The sequence below is a fragment of the Taudactylus pleione genome, unplaced genomic scaffold (genome assembly GCF_031769625.1).
Source record: "Taudactylus pleione unplaced genomic scaffold, aTauple2 ptg000155l, whole genome shotgun sequence".
Lineage (NCBI taxonomy): Eukaryota > Metazoa > Chordata > Amphibia > Anura > Myobatrachidae > Taudactylus > Taudactylus pleione.
The window spans coordinates 11306454-11324504 of record NW_028284557.1 but is presented as its reverse complement, the minus strand read 5'-3'; the positions used below and the strand labels follow the sequence as shown (position 1 = coordinate 11324504).

Below are 18051 nucleotides of genomic sequence, written 5' to 3'. Positions count from 1 at the left end.
ATATATCAATATAACATAAATGGAGGACCAAACTTTCTCCGATAAAAATAAAATAGGGAAAGATCAAGAACCATTTCCTCCTAGTGCTGTTGCTGCTGCTGGGAGTTGTTCATCATCCCAGAGAGGAAGTAGGAACATCACTACTTTTACTAAACAATTGACCCTCCAACAGTCCTTAGCGATGAGGATGAAGTACGACAGCAGTCATCCTGAAGCAAAACGTATAACTGAGGCCTTGACTGCTATGTTGGTGTTAGACGTGCGTCCGGTATACGCCATTAGTGCAGTGGGATTTAGACAATTGATGGAGGTAGTGTGTCCCCGGTTCCAAATCCCGTCTAGATTCCACCTGCATCCTCAAAGCAGCAGCGACAAGCGTGCGTCTGTCTGTTAAAGGGTGGTGACACCCTCAAAGTGTGCTACACAAACAAAAAAATATTGTTTTTTTTTTTCTGTCTTTGTGAAATGTGTGGGCTGTAGCCGCACCTGCATCCTTAAAGCAGCAGCGACAAGCGTGCGTCTGTCTGTTAAAGGGTGGTGACACCCTCAAAGTGTGCTACACAAACAATAAAAATATTCTTCTTTTTTCTGTCTTTGTGAATTGTGTGGGCTGTAGCCGCACTTGCATCCTCAAAGCAGCAGCGACAAGCGTGCATCTGTCTGTTAAAGGGTGGTGACACCCTCAAAGTGTGCTACTCAAACAATAAAAATATTCTTCTTTTTTCTGTCTTTGTGAATTGTGTGGGCTGTAGCCGCACTTGCATCCTCAAAGCAGCAGCGACAAGCGTGCGTCTGTCTGTTAAAGGGTGGTGTAACCCTCAAAGTGCTCCAAAAAATAAAAAACTATTTTTTTAATGTGTTTGTGACTTGTGTGAGATGTAGCCGCACTTGCATCTTCAAAGCAGCAGCGACAAGCGTGCGTCTGTCTGTTAAAGGGTGGTGACACCCTCAAAGTGTGCTACACAAACAATAAAAATATTCTTCTTTTTTCTGTCTTTGTGAATTGTGTGGGCTGTAGCCGCACTTGCATCCTCAAAGCAGCAGCAACAAGCGTGCGTCTGTCTGTTAAAGGGTGGTGACACCCTCAAAGTGTGCTACACAAACAATAAAAATATTCTTCTTTTTTTTTCTGTCTTTGTGAATTGTGTGGGCTGTAGCTGCACTTGCATCCTCAAAGCAGCAGCGACAAGCGTGCGTCTGTCTGTTAAAGGATTACATCGGTGACAGCATCCAAGTAGGCATGTCAGACAGTCCGTACCTGTACTGGCAGGAAAAGAAGCAATTTGGAGGTCCCTGTACAAACTGGCTCTATTTTACCTGAGTTGCCCCCCCTCCAGTGTGTACTCCGAAAGAGTGTTTAGTGCAGGCGGGAACCTTGTCAGCGAAAGGCGTAGGAGGTTGCTTTCACAAAATGTGGAGAAGATGATGTTCATAAAATGAATTATCAACTCTTCCAGGGAGACCAGCCTCCAGAACGTACAGAGGGACCTGTGGTTGTGGATTCCAGCGTGGACGAATTAATACTCTGTGAGGATGAGGATGTACACACTGAAGAGGGTGAGGAATCGGTGGATGAGGAGGATGAGGATGACATCTTGCCTCCGTAGAGCCAGTTTGTGCAAGGACAGATTAATTGCCAGCTTGTTTTGTGGGGGCCCAAACGAACCAATCATTTCAGCCACAGTTGTGTGGCAGACCCTGGCGCTGAAATGATTGGTTTGTTAAAGTGTGCATGTCCTGTTTATACAACATAAGGGTGGGTGGGAGGGCCCAAGGACAATTCCATCTTGCACCTCTTTTTTTTCTTTGCATTATGTACAGTTTGGGGCCTAGTTTTTCAAACTGCCATCCTGTCTGCCACTGCAGTTTCACGCATAGATGGGTCACGTGTTTGTGCCGCCCACTCGTGTCGCTTAGCATAGTCATCCAGCTACCTCGGTGCAACCTTTTGGACATAAAAACACTATTGTGAGGTGTGAGGTGTTCAGAATAGACTGGAAATGAGTGGAAATTAAGGTTATTGAGGTTAATAATAGCATAGGAGCAGAAAAACCTACAAATTCTGTGATTTTAGCTGTTTTTATGCTTTTTTTCAAAAAAATACAGATCCAAAACACAAAACCCAGAACCCAAAACACGGAAGGGTGGTTTTGGCAAAACCAATCCAGATCCAAAACATGAAGAAAGATCCAGATCCAAAACCAAAACACAAAACACGAAAAGTGGCCAGTGCACACCCCTAATATATATACGGAACCTCCCCCCTCCCTGGTAAAATTCTGCGTTTGCCCCTGGCAACTGTATCCATGCTCCGGGATGGCTGCAGCGTGGAGATGGAGATCCCGGCCACTCAGTGCTTCCCCGTATCCCCGCATGTCGAGGCAGTATCTGCAAACCTGCCCAAGCACAACCATTTCCTGTCCTTCCTGCCTATGCAGCTCTTCTGCACAAATATAAATATGTATATACTTTAATTACAATTATACTGATAGTGGCTCCCACAAGGTTGTTGCCCCACGGCCCCCACAAACCTTTATCCGGCCCTGCTGTGCAGCAATATGTCTGTGAACGACGTCATTTACAGACATATCGCTGGTAAAAACTGTCCGACTGGCACGCGATATATTGGCCAATCAATTAATCGCCCAATATATCTGCCAGTGGGTACCCAGCATTACTCTTCAGGCTTGGATCTTCAGGAAGGTACTGTGTGCATCATACAAATTTAGAAAACAATAATGTAATATCTTTGGTACTCTGATATGTGCCATCTGCATAGATGATGGATCTGTTATGCCTGTCGCTATAGTGATCATTTATTTATATGGTAAATAAGTGTTCTGTCCTCTGTAAGTGCAGGATGCACCTGTAGAACATGTTCTATTTTAGGCGCATCATATTCTTTATTAAGTAGCGACCGCATATTTTGCCCTAGTGATCAATGGTTGCTTTAATCTGTTTTACAGTACCTAGTGTGTAGGAGGTCTTTGCCTGTGCTTTTACACAGCTTTTCAGTTGCTGTTTAAGTTGTTATACAGACATTCTTTGAACAGACACCTTGTCATTACTGGGTGAGATAAGCTATAATTAAGTCATAAACCTCCTAGAGGATTGCTGAAATTAAATTATTTTCATCTATATACACCATAAAGTGCAATTCGTTTATTGTAAAAACTTTATCCTATACACATTAAAACCTTTTTTTTACCTAAAGATATGCTATAGAGCACAGCATATATAACAATATTGAAGCAGACGTACATAACCTACGCAGAGGTCTTGACGGATTAACTTTGGAAAGATGTGACCTGGAATTTCAAATTGAAAATCTCAGAGAAGAAATTATTTCTTTAAAGAAGAATCACAAAGAGGTAATGAGACTGAAGTATTATATACGTCAGAGTATGAAAGGGAGATCATATAAAGCATAAGTCGGCAACTTTTTGCTATCAGTATATTGGCTAAAATCTAGCTAAGCTTTATATATATATATACATATATATATATATATATATATATATATATATATATATATATAAAGAAAACAATCCTCCGGCACTCCTCCACACTGTGTCTCCAGACACGTAGTCAATTCTTGCTCCGGTGCCCTCCTAATGCTGGCCATACACTCTGCAATTATCGGGACGATCCGCCCGATATCGGCGGATCGCCGCGATAATTGCAGCGTGTATGCGGGCGACCGAGGGTTAAATATTGCTTGGTCGGGCATGCTGGATTGTCCAGCATGCCCGTCCGATGCGATATTTACCCGGGAAACTGTCGGCCGCATCGGGCAGTGTATGCCCAGCGCGGCCGACAGACAGACATTTCCTGTGTTCCTTCCTAAGGAAGGAACAGGGAAATGTCTCCTCCCCCGGGGGCGGAGCGCGGATGTCGGGCTATACACTGTGAGATTTCTCTCACAGTGTATGCCGGCGACATCTGCGGCTGGCAGGCAGCCAGATAAAATGTCTGTCGGTCTGACAGACATTTTATCTGGCAGTGTATGCCCAGCATTAGGAGGACAGCACCCCCAACGCACACTGCACCAAAAACACAGGCGGCACTCGGAGACTGATAAACAATGTCACCCCCTCGGCAGAGGGACTTTATTAGGTCGACGTTTCGGGGTCTTCCGCCCCTTCCTCAGGACAACAGAATCAGGCAATTTTGAGAAAAAAGGTTATCCACTTAAATGGCTAATTATATCAATGGTGATTTTATAGGCCAGGAGCAGATTTCATATAATATGCCTTATATTTCATATAAGGAGGATATTCTTCAAGGAATTTCCAATGATGGTTTGGTAGATTTCACATTTGAAATCATAAAGAAAAATGTAAATATTGCATCACATCTTATTATTATTAATAATAATTTTCCTGACAGCACCCTAACATGTGGATGAATCATTTACAGTTAAATACATTCAAATATATTTTTGGGGAGATTCAGGGCCTGATTCAGAGCCGGACGCTATTTGCGGACGGTCGTTCCTAAAAAGGGGCCGGCTATTTAAATTGAGCGCTCGCTCATTGCAGTTTGTTGACACCTCTATGTCTGAGCGAGCAAACAAAAAATGCGCTCGCTATTTTGTAAAGACGCCCCTTTGCCGTTCGCATCACACGTCATCTCCGGTATTTATTTGATTAATCGGGTACATCGAAAGGCATCTGAACTGCTCGCAGTGCTTGTGGTAGGTTTATCCTACCGCAATCACTGCGAGCGGTTCAGGCTAAAAGACAACCAAGTGACGTGGTCAATGACGCTCCTTTACTAATTATGCACTCCCATTAAACGCCCTTTTTACCGTTAGGCACACCTGCGTTCTCCACTCCCCCGTTTTCAAGCACCTTCCCCTGTTACCACTCACAAACGGTACATTCTGTCAATCAAATTAGCAGCCCCTCGCTGTTTTGCGAGCGCTTGATTTCTGACCGCAGTGACTGGTTTGCGCATGCGCATTACGACCCATACGCATGCGCAGTTGTGCGAACATCGCTCATAGCGAACGAGCGGCCGCTTACGAGCGGCTCTGAATCAGGCCCTCAGTTCACAGTGTTTGGATGCACTCGTCACTGTTTATTATAGTAGACAAATAGTGCTACTTTAGCTGTGCACCATTATGTGGTGTGAATGAAAATGAGCAATGTTACTGGTTGCGAAAATACTTTTGCCGACCATACCAGCAGGCACTTCTTGGCCACTACAGAGAATTGAAACTCCACCTTTGTGTTATATAAAGCCACATACACACTACATGATGTGTGTATGCGGCGATATTGTCATCGGCAGGCCGGCATTGGCAAGTGTATACACACTTGCCGATGCTGACCAGTGACGGACGATGGCGGGGAGGTGGAACGGGGCCATGCTGCATTCAGCAGCATGGCAGTGCTCACGATAACCCCAGATTGTACTGCATGTACAGCCAACTGGGGTTATCATAAACGACCAGTGGAAGCGTGCATCGCTGGTCGTTTTTCGCATACACACTAGCCGATATTTTGAAAGATTGAACGATAATGATATCTTTATCGTTCAATCATTCAAAATATCGTCTAGTGTGTACGCGGCTTAAGTTGTTGATTTTAGGTGTATGACATTCGGAACTACCATGATCTATGGTATAATTAGAAATTTGTGTAACTCAATTCTGTTATTGCTACCATCAGTCTTAAATTCCTATTTTGTGTTTCTACAGGAAGTGAACAGTCTTAAAGCACAATTAGGTGCTAGAGTTAATGTTGAAATTGATGCGGCTCAAACAGTTGATCTTAATAAGGTCTTGTTGGGAATTCGGAATGAATATGAAAGTTTGATGGAGAAAAGCAAGAAGGATGTTGAGATATGGTCTATTACTAAGGTAGAATGATTCAGATTACACTGCAAATAATCTCTCAATTTAGGATATATATACCGTATGTAGGATCAATCATTTTAGAATTAGGACACCCTGGCCAGACTGTCATAGCCTCCAATTTAGCAAAGCTTGTGGGTATTTGGCAATTGTACGGCATATTGCAAATTGCAGTTTGTAATAGAGTGCATATACCGGTAGCTGCAAAATTGCCAGAAACCTGTCCCAGCTTACTGGATGGATAAGAATGCGAGAATCAAAGTCACAGAAAATGCACCAGAAAAGAAATAGCAAAACAGGTACCTCTAGCCATTGAGATAGTACAATTGGCAAACATTCCCTGGCATCTAGGGCTGCTGTGACTTGTAGTCCATCTGTAAAAAAAACCAGAAAAGAAAACAAAAAACCCACTACATTTTTAAGTATAAATTGGATTACAGAGAAGGGAGAAAAACATACAGGCAAAGAAGGGTGTATACAGGGATCTCAGGTACATTATAAACATTTACATTATATCAGTGGCGTATCTATAGTGGGTGCAGTGTGTGTGGGGTACATGGGCCCCCGGGTCCAGGGGGGCCCCGCACCGCACACCCTGCATCCATATTATTTTAAACTTACCTGTCCGTGGTCCCACGGCGGGTGTCAGCGCTGCTCAGAACTAGGGATGTGCGCCGGACCATTTTTGCCGGATTTGGATTTGGATTTGGTTCTAATTCGTCGTCCGGCTTTGGATTTGGATTTGGATTTGCCAAACTGCGGTGACTGGCTTTGGATTTGGATTTGGATTTGGATTTTTTTACAAAAATTGACAAAAAAAGCTAAAATCACATAAATTGGTCTTTTTTTTCTTCCTAGAGTATTATTAACCTCAATAACATTAATTTCCAGTCAATTTAGACCATATCACAGCTTATAATATTGTTTTCAACATTATTGGCCAAAGGTTGCAGTGAGCTGACTGGTTACTAAGCGACAAAGCAGCGGCACAACGACACAGACACCACAGTATAAAGCACATCTATGACACATTGCCACACAGCAGTGGCAGAAATGAAAAGTAGTGCACCCACCCAGTGGGGTACGGCCAGCAGAGTCACAGTACTTGTTTACAAAGTGGGCTACGGCCCTAGGAGTCACAGTGCACAATCTTATTAGCATTACACCGCACATAGGGCCTGATTCACATTACACCATAAAGTAGTGTCTCTTATTTATGTTACGACACACAGTAGTGCCCCTTTTACACAATGCCCACAGTAGTGACCCTTTTACACAATGCCCACAGTAGCGGTGTCCCTTACACAATGTCCCCCAGCAGTGGTGCCCCCTATGCAGTCCCCTTAGTAGTACGGTCCACTATGCAGTGCCCCCAGTTGAATGCTCCCCAGTAGTATGCCCCCCATTAGCAGGCCCCCCCAGTAGTATGTCCCCCATTAGCAGGCCCCCCCAGTAGTATGCCCCCCATTAGCATGCCACCCAGTAGTATGCCCCCCCAGTAGTATGGCTCCCCCAGTAGTATGGCTCCCCCAGTAGCAGGCCCCCCCAGTAGTAGGCTGCTCCAGTAGTAGCCCCCCCTGTAGTATGGGCCCCCCCTGTAGTATGGCCCCCCCTGTAGTAGGCCCCCCCAGTAGTATGGCCCCCCCCAGTAGCAGGCCCCTCAGTAGTATGGCCCCCCCAGTAGCAGACCCCCCCCAGTAGTATAGCCCCCCCCAGTAGCAGGCCCCTCTGTAGTATGGCCCCCCAGTAGTATAGCCCTGCCCAGTAGCAGACCCCCCCCAGTAGTGCAGACCCCCCCAGTAGTATAGCCCCCCCCAGTAGCAGGCCCCTCTGTAGTATGGCCCCCCAATAGTGCAGATCCCCCCCAGTAGTATGGCCCCCCCAGTAGCAGACCCCCCCCCAGTAGTATAGCCCCCCCAGTAGCAGGCCCCTCTGTAGTATGGCCCCCCCAGTAGTATTGCCTCCCCCAGTAGCAGACCCCCCCCAGTAGTGCAGACCCCCCCCCAGTAGTATAGCCCCCCCAGTAGCAGGCCCCTCTGTAGTATGGCCCCCCCAGTAGTATAGCCCCCCCCAGTAGCAGACCCCCCCAGTAGTGCAGACCCCCCCCCCCCAGTAGCGCCCCCGGACCTTTGACAAGTAAAAAAATAAAAAAAATAAAACTTACCTGTATCCCCGCTCCCGCGCCGTCCGCTCTGTCACACGCTGAGGAGGGAGCCGGAAGACGGAGCTCATGTGTGAGCTCCAGCCGGCTCCCTCCGTGCAGCAGCCAATGAGAGTCTGTGTGACTCTCATTGGCTGCTGTAACAAACACACAGCTGCCGCTGGCGGCTGTGTGTCTGTGTCTGTGTAGGGCAGAGCGCTATCACTGCGCTCTGCCCTACACGCGAGGAGACCTGATGTCGGATTCTCTAGTGAGAATCCGACATCAGGCGGCCGCCGTTCGGCCCCGAACGGGGATCCGAGTCAGGCGGTGAACACCCGAACAGGGTTCGGGTGGACTCGGATCCCCAATGTTCGGAGCGGTTCGGATTCCACAGAATCCGAACCGCTCATCTCTACTCAGAACACCTGAAAATGGCTGCCGTGGCCATTTTCCCGGCGTTCTGCGCATGCGCAGTAGACTCCGGGCCCACTCTAGTGCCCGGAGTCTACTAATGCTCCGGTGGCTGGCCAGCCATGTTAGTCGGCTGATGGCCCCCGGGGAGGGAGGAGGGGAGCCCCGCATGGGGAGTGCACATGAGCCCCCTCCTCTCTTAAGATGCCCCTGCATTATATAGTACAGTATATAGAAAAACAAACTATAGCATATAACCAAGAACAGTAAAATGCGGTGGACATGCTTATTATTATTATTTTTTTTAAAGATTATATATTTTAGATTAATAAAAAATGCCACTGTAAACATGCCGAAATAGGCCAGGGAACTGGTAGTGTGTAGGTCTGTCACATATCGCTGTCAGTTTGGTTTTCTGAAATCACAAGCTACAGTATTACATCCACGATTTGGAAGCCACCGGAAAAACATCACTTTTTCATTCTGGCCCATGTGTGATTGTCACAGATTGCCTGACAAATTCTACACATTGGTTTCCAGCAGTAACACACAATACCTGGAGGCGATTTAAAAATAAAAATGATTACAAAATATGCAATTATAACCTTCCTTGAAGTACAGTTTCACTCTACAAGACTACAGAGACATGATAATTATTTATCTTTGAACAGTGAGATCAAATACTACCTATATCTATCAGATGATACTGTGCTTCTGTCATCTGTGCATAGAGTGAAGAGTTGAACTGTCAGATGGTTTCAGGATCTGAGCAGCTGCAGTTGGAAAGCAGTGAGGCCATTGAGCTGCGCCACACAAAACAAAACTTGGAGATTGATCTTCAGACACAACTAAGCACGGTATGTTCTCACTGTTTCTCTATATACGTAAATGTAAAGAAAGGGTTCAAAACCTGTTTTGAACAGAGCCATATTATGTTAGTATATCAGCTTTATGACCTATGGTTATATTTTATCAATAATGTACAGGTATAGCATCTATTGTCTTGAATGCTTTGGATATAGGCTTCAAGGAATTATCCAGACATTGGAGAACAAAGTATATTAGAAGCCAACCCATGTATTTCACCACATACTACCTATAACATACCCAATAACATATACAATTATATAATTGAGTAGTCCTCCTCATGGGTTGGGTATGATATGCTGGGGCATGAGATGCCGGCGGTTCAAATACTGATGCCGGAATCCCGATCGTGCGGAATCCCGACAGGGCCAGGTAAGTACCCTAACCCTTCCCCTCTCCCCCCCTAACCCTCATTTAGTGGTGCCTAACCGTAACCTCCCAACGGTGGTGCCTAACCCTAACCTCCCCCTGATGGTGCCAAACCCTAACTCCCCCTTCACACACCCTAAACCTAATCCTCCCCGGAGGGTGCCTAACCCTAACCTTTCCCCCGGTTATGCCTAACCCTAACCCCCACTCCCTGAAGCCTAAGCCTAACCCACCCAGGAAGGTTTCCTAAACCTAACTCACCCATCCTCAGACTAATAGGGGTATTCAATATGGGAGCGAAAACATAGTTTTTGCGTTAATATAGCACCTATGACATCATTATCGCAGGTTTTAGTTTTACACCGTATTCAATTTCAAAGACTTTTTGCAGGTTCGAAAAGTCTTTGATAAAAAACAGGGATAACTTTTCACCATTGAATAGGTGTTGAAAAAAAGTGCAGAATTGGGGTTTAGGGGTGCAGGCTTAAAAAAATAGCCTGCACCCCTGGGAATGACATTTAAAAAAGAACTGTGTCAAAAAAAGTTTAAAAAGAAAATAGGGACACCCCAAGAAATGAAATAAAAAATTGGGGTAAAAAAAAAAAAGGGAAAAAATTGTTTAACAATAGGGAAATAGGTTCAGGGCTATTATGCATGTATGCGGCAGGTGTTTTCTAGAATAGATTTATAGCGGCAGGTGCACAATTGCAGAATTTTTCAAAACTTACTTTAGGGACTTAAAAATATGCTAGTACCCATTTTCATGTACCCCAAATTTGATGGGACCACTTAAAAAAACGAAAAAAATAACCTAAGTGCTCTTCTGCAACACTTCTTCAATGTTGGGAAAAAACACCTGCTGCGGCTATTTAAATCCCCGATTTTCATGTAAAGGCTAAAACGGGGTACCCATAGTGATCCCCCATGTTTTTACAACTTTAGGGGGGTCCTACAATTTTTTTAAGGAAAAATTCGTAACTTTATGCAAATCCAACTTCGCAGGCTCCCGTTTTCGTTAATTTCATATTGAATACGGGGATAAGCGGGCGTGCGCCCGATACTTTAACGCAGGTAAAAGCTCCGATATGAAACGTAAACTTCGACAGCGAAGTTTACGTTTCATATTGAATACCCCTCTTAGTGTAATACTTACCCGCATCCTTACATTCGGGATGCCGGCAGCCAGGATGCAGGACGTCTGTATCCTTATGTGTTCGGCATTATGCCGGGCATCTGGATACCGGCGTCGGTATATCAACATCTCGGGATGCCGTCCATCTTAGACATAATTATTTACCTTTTATTTCTCTCTTTTTAGAACATTCTGGATACCACATTTTTGGTTGATAGACCGCATGGGCCAAATGTAAGAAGAGTGCAAATTTTGTAAAAACCGCGAGTTAAAAACTCGCATTTTTAACTCACTCGCAAATGTAATAGGGTGTGACTATAGTAAAACTGGCATTTTCCAGGCTTTACTATAACTTGCAAATTAGCATCTCACATCCAGATGGTTTCAAGGTAGAACTTGGGCAATGTAATAGAGTGCGAGTACTTCACTCGCACATATTACTGCCTGAGAAAACGCAAAAACAATAGACCAGCCTCAGGATAGCAAGTTTATCCTGAGCAGGTCAGAGCAAAACAGAAACATGCACATATCCAAATGTGTAGGCGTCCCCTGTATTTTAAGTACCTTACTTCTACTTCTTACTCCCCACTAGGGCACCTAACACTTGGTTACTTTGCTTTGTTGCTTATCTGGGTGTTATGGTCGCTAATGTAGCAATGTATATTATTCATGTTCCTTCTCCTGTATTGTATAGTACTGTAAGTCACTGGTCAACCTATTTGTTTATGTACCTTGTAAGGCGCTGCAGAACACTTGTGGCACCATATAAATAAATGATAAAAATAATAATAATAATAATAATAATAATAATAATAATAATACCAGCACAGGGCTTTTCTGAGCCGGTCCTGGTTGTGGAATTACAGGGGACAAAATGAGTATGGATCCCCTGTATTTTCGATAACCAGCACTGGACTGGTGTGTGGGGGTAAAATGCCACAGCCAGGGGAACCCTTAAACCCAATAAAGGGGTCCCCCTCTCCAGGGCACCCCAGGCCCAGGGCTATCCCCAACACCCCTGGGCGGTGGGTGTTGGGTTGATAATGTAAATGTGGTGTAAAAAATAGAAGTAAAAATATTGTCTTTTGCTGGCGAACTACAGGTGCCAGCAAGCCTCCCCTGCATGCTGGCACTTAGACTTCAATGGGGGAAATGTACTTTGAAGTCTCTGGTGGGAACCACTACATTGTAGCCAATGATGTAACCGCAAGGTTCACCTCAATTAACCTTGCAGTTATATCATTGACTACAGTGTAGTGGTTCCCACCATAAACCTCAACGAAGATTTCCCTCCATTGTAGTCTTTGGGGGAGACAGGATGACCGCCACAGCTAATCAGTGGACAGCTCCTACGGAGGCGCCCGCTGATTGGCTGGCGGCTCCTGCAATGACTGGGAACACGTGGGTCCTGGTCATTCGCTCGCAGAAAGGGTAAACATATACCCTTCCTCCTGTCCGTACTGGTTTTGGGACTTTGCTTTTTGTTATTTTTAACCCCCTGGATGCCTACATGGAACAAAGAGGACGTGATCCTGTGATCCATGCATAGGAAAAGGTGAGTATGGATTTTTTGTTTTCAGGTATCCGTGGATTTCTACATGGAGGAGTGAATAGCTTCAGGGATACTAGGTGAGTATGTGTGATAGTGAGTGTGAATGTATGTTTAAATAAAATGTTACTGTCGCGGTGTGTGTCTTGTGTTTATTTTAATATTTATTTTGCAGGTGAACTACAAGTACCAGCGGGTCCATAATGCTGGTACTTGTTCTTCAAGTACCAGCATGTGGGGGAGGCTTGCTGGGACCTGTAGTTCACCATAAAAAAATAATATTCGTTTGTAAATTTTTAGCACTACACTGTACATAATCAACCCGGCACCCACCGCCCAGGGGTGCCAGGGATAGTCCCAGGCTATTAGCCTTTATTGGGGGGGGGGCACCTCTCCAGGGATCCCCGGCCTGGGCTGACTAGTGGTTAGGTTTAATGCTTTGGCCGGGGTACCCGGTGAAAGGGTTCCCCTGGCTGTGGCATTACTCTCCCACTAGAAAGAGTGCTGGTTATGGAAAATACAGGGGATCCCTACTCTCTTGTTCCCTGGTTTTCCACAACCAGGACCGGCTCAGAAAAGCCCTGTGCTGGTACTTAAAATACAGGGGACCCCTACACGTTTTGTCCCCTGTATTTTAAAAACAAGCACAGACTCTACAGAGCCCGGAGCTGGTTATGCTTCTGGGGGAGAGGACACATCTTTTTTTTTTTAAAATGTTGGTTTCACTTCTTTTTTTAACAGACAAAAGCCTTCATGGATCTAACTGATCTGTTAAGGCTTCTGTATAACTCACACCTGTTAATGCTAGTTGCATAGTGTAGCAGCCTCGAGCTCAAAAGTTTGCAGGCTATTACATTTGCGAGTCCCGGCACCAACTCGCACCTTCAAAAAATGCAGGAAGGTACGAGTTGGATTAACTAAAACCTTTATTGTTCTCATCTGGGGAATACTGATACTATGGGGTTAAAGTACATGGCACAGGAACAGGTTATTGTAGCCATGCTCTCTAATGCAGGTTTTCAAATTGGCACCGTCATTCCATAGCTGCGAAACAGCAAGTACTGCGTCCGCTGCACTGAGAGAGCTATGGAGAGAGAGAGAGAGAGAGAGAGAGAGAGAGAGAGAGAGAGAGAGAGAGTTTAGTGGCTCCAACAGTTTTCTTTGTTATGTTACTTAAGGTTATTGGACCATTGCTACCAGGAACAGATGTGCTGGCTGAGGATCAGGCCTATTGGACAGGTAGCTCCCCGGAGTGAGGAGGGAGTATACACTTGCTGTTGGCACTTCCTCCTTTGTAAATCTGATCAGAATTAATGTCACTGACATTTTTGTCAGGCTGTGAGAAACATCTCTCATGTTTCTTTGTTCTGGGCGATATTTACTAAATACCTGTTTTGCTCTATGTTCTTTTGGTCAAAGATTCTGTTGTGTAAGGGAGTTTGATTCTAAATTCGAGATGTGTGCCCTATTGGTATATAAAGTGGTGTCAACTGCAGGTAGACATAATGGCCTTTCAACACAACCACAACCACTAGTGATATTAGTGGCTTTACACTGGCCAGAAAATATCTTGATCAAACTATATTCTATAGTCATGGTGGAAGCTTCCACTAAAAAATGATATTCTATCTCATGGTGTATTTCTGCAGCAGGACCTTAAGTTATCCAAACCACTTTAACACATGCAAGTGAGGAAAAAGTATTTTTCTTGTTCAGAGGTGCACTTAAGGGATGGTTTCCAAGTGCCCAGAAGCCCCCCATGCTGAAACTGACACTACTTGTTTCTGGCCACAGCATGCTCCACATGCTGCCTATTGCAAGCCATAAATAAGGCAACCTATTGCTCAATCTGACTTCTAAATATGAAGTGTAACGTCCACTCAGCTGAAATGACATGACCTCAGAGAAGAACTGTAGAGAATAAACTGCTGATGATTTTCTGTCTCTCCTACTTTCACTAGAGGTTGGCTTGTTTCATATGTGTATCTCTCCTTCTCTTCTGTCTCTCCATATGTACACATCTGCACCCACCCCCACTGTGTTTATGTATGTATTATGTATGTATTATGAATGTATTATGTGCACATCTCTCTTGCCCCCTTGTGTTTTTTTTTATTTTTCTACCTTTCTTTCTCCTTTAGTTTCTCTCTCCTTTTCACTTTTGGCTCACACTAGAAGGACTATGCTCAAATTAAACCTTCCCGATGTCAGCAACTGAGAAGGTGCAGATTATATTTCATTTTAACAAAATAAGAAATATTTAAAATCCTTTATTGATTTCAGAAACCTTTATTCAAAGAATAAAGAATATTTTTAATGTTACTATCATCCTTAGATGGCGAGAGTAGAACTGCCCCTGTTCTGGATATATCTTTTTCTAGAAGGGTGTCAGAGTTAGGAGGGCTTTTATATAGGTCTATGTTTCTAATCTTTCATGAAGACAGGCCGGTCCTAGCACCATGCCTTCTTTCCAATCTACGGTGGTTTCTGGGTTTCACTTCAACCATTATATAATTATCCCTTCTAACAAGAGATCTGAATGTTATCTTAAAGTTTATCTGGATAGGACTTTGAATCTATAGTAATTTTTTTCTTTTCTGGTTCTTTATATTGTGCATAAGAGGCCAGCAACTAAGCAGACTATTGTTGGATGATAAAGTACACTATTCTGCAGGCTTATTCCAGTTCCAAAAGGCCAATTCTGGAAAACTAACCATGCTCACTCTACCAGATCAGTGAGAGCCTCCTGGGCTGCATGGCATGTGGCCTTCCGCCATGCAGATATGTTGGGCAACCACCTCATCCTCTGAACACACAATATTCTATACTTTTCATGTTTACTTTCTATGAAGGCTGACTTTGGATGAAAAGTTTTGAATATATTTTTACCTGAGTTTACCCTCCCCTATGGACTGTTGGAATATCTCCATGGTGCAGTGCCCCCCTTATTCAAAGAAAGAGTAAAGATTTTTTTATTTACATTAACTAATTTTTCTGATTCCACATGAGGGGACACTGAATGTTTTTATCTTAATGGGATTGGAGATACAATGAGCAGAGGCTAAAGAAGGGAGGAGCTTCAGACTTTGAAGTGTTAACCCATATGTACCCAGCTCCACAATGCCAGCTCTAACCCCACTGTAACAGTGTCTCCCAGATGGAATCAGAGAAATGGGTGTAACGTAAATACAAAAAGCCTCTTTTTCTTTTAAGTACTATACTGTTATTTACAAAGAAATTTAATTATATAAGAATTTGATCCATAACTAATATTGTACCACACTTGCCTACTTTTGAAAAAGCATTTCAGGGAGATTGTGAAAGCAGTACCTGTGAGTGTGGCGGTAAAGTGGGCGTGTACTGCTACATCTGAGGGGCGTGTCATAAAATTGATCTACATACACATGTAAATGAGCCCCAAAGCAGTTAGTAAGATCTACTTGTTGATGAAAACACACTGATACTTCTCAGAAAATACATGTAACCATTGGGATCATTGTGCCTTATAACCAATGCAGGGATATTATACTAATGATCCCATTTGAATGTATATATCTCTGTTTTTTCTTTTATATAACAGTGTCATAATGGGGGAAAGGTGAAATGAGGGAGATTGGTAGACTCTTCAGGGAGACAGGGAGATTGCTGCTATTTCAGGGAGTCTCCCTGACAATGAGGGAGAGTTGGCAAGTATGTATTGTACTATAACCTCTCCAACCTCACTGCTTTCTAAATAGCAAGTCTAGGATCATGCGCTGATATACTAATGTGGCAGAACAAATTGAAGACAGATGTAGATAATACCTTTATATAATAAACCTATCAAACAATTTCACAATAATAAAGCACATATCTATATAATAAGTGAGAAAATGTGTCTGTTTGTCCTTCTGTTTGTCTTTTATGCTTGGCCAGAGTTTTGGACACATTATGCCACGCAGTAGTAGTGCCTCTTATACATTATGCCACATGGTAATCCCCTTTACAGATTATGCCACAAAGTAGTAGTGCCCAATGTAACACATTATTTCCCCCATATAACACATTATTCCACACAATAGTAATGCCCTTTACACATTATCCCCAACCCCCCCAGCAACTCACCTCCCCGTGTCTCTCCAGCAGCCTCTTGCTTTCCTAGTGTGCACAGCCAACAGGAGTGGATTTGGGGCCGGGCTGCCAGCTAATTATAGGCTGTCAACACTGCTGCCACCCTAGCCCCCCTCGATGGCCCTGACTAGACCAGCCCAACTTGTGTGCGTGACTGGGTGCAAGGGGAGAGGCAGGCCCCACAGAGGCAGCGCAGGCACCATAGCAGCCACACCCCTGCCACCCATGGTAGTTATGCCACTGTTTGCAGATGTTAGCAAACAGTGGGGTCATTTTCAGGATTAATGGAATGGGGTTATAGATGAGGACAATTTAAACAAATGAATTCTGCAGGTGTACTTCAGGGTCCAATCTTCAACCCAAGGAACACCGGGTATCCCAATTAGTAATAAATAAATAGCAATCAATTGTGATTGCAAAAACTGGGTATATCTGTCTAAAGGCCTCCACACACTAGACCAGGGGTGTCAAACTCGGGCCATCATGCTGCAGTAGAACTACACATCCCAGCATGCCCTGCCACAATTGTAGCCTTCCCTAATAGCAAAACTGTGGCAGTGCATGCTGGGATGTGTAGTTCCACTGCAGCTGGATGGCCCAAGTTTGACACCACTGCACTAGACGATTTTGTTAACGATTTGACCGATTCCGACGCATCGGAACGACAACTCCTTCAAATCATCCAGTGTGTATGCACTACATTATGCAGTGAGCGCTCCCATGCGGTCGTCAGTTGCATCACCTGATCTGTTGTGCATGCACTCCAATCAGGCGATACAGCTGACAATCCCATGCAGCGCTATGCGGCGGGGGCCGGTTTATCAGGCGATTTGGCACCAGATCTACCAGTGTGTATGGACTGCCTGATGTTGGCCTGTCACAGGGGCATATCTAAAATGGTTGCAGGATGTGCGGTGTACATGGGCCCCTGGGTCCAGGAGGGGCCCACACCGCACACTCTGCACCTATATTTTCCAATACTTACCTCTCTGAGGTCCTGCGTCGGGTTTCTCAGCCCTGCACAAAATGTAGGAAAATGGCCACCTATGGCCATGTTCACTGCGTTTTGCGCATGCGCAGTGAGGAAATTGCCGGGGAAATGGCCATTTCCTCGCCGATCTGCGCATGTACAGTAGACTTTAATACAGACTAGTGCCTAGAGTCTACTGATGCTGCTGCCTTCAGTCTTCTGGTGGCCGCAGGGTAGAAAGGAGGGGCCCCAGATGGGGAGTGCACAGGGGCCCCCACCACTCTTAATATGCCCCTGGCCCGTCGACAGGGGGGTTGTGTGTCGCATCACTGGGTACACACGATGTTTAGTGTGTACCCAGCTTAAGAGCCTGATTCAGAGTTGTACACTAATACCTTTGCTGCTACAAATGTGTACACAGCTGCGATGCAAAAATATGCAAATGTTGTAGCCACCAGGAGTCTAGAGATGTGCGCAGACCCCCGTGTTTTGGTTTTTAGTTCTAAATCATTGTCGTGTTTTGTTTTGGGCAAAAACACCATCAAGTGTTTTGGGTCCGGTTTTGCTTTTGGTTTTGGATCTGGATTTCTTTAGAAATATATAAAAAAAAGCTTAAATTATGTAACTTGTACCAGTTTTT

General features: G+C 44.5%; 1 protein-coding gene across 1 annotated transcript in view; it reads left to right on the top strand.

Moving 5' to 3' along the window:
* The window catches only part of LOC148521810 (keratin, type I cytoskeletal 17-like), a 40489-nt gene that overhangs the window by 13835 nt on the left and 8603 nt on the right, over positions 1-18051 (top strand). Inside the window, exons 3-5 of the mRNA XM_088474677.1 lie at positions 3215-3371; positions 5705-5866; positions 9146-9271. Of these exons, the coding sequence (XP_088330803.1) occupies positions 3215-3371; positions 5705-5866; positions 9146-9271 (445 nt within the window). The remainder of the gene's footprint in view (positions 1-3214; positions 3372-5704; positions 5867-9145; positions 9272-18051) is intronic.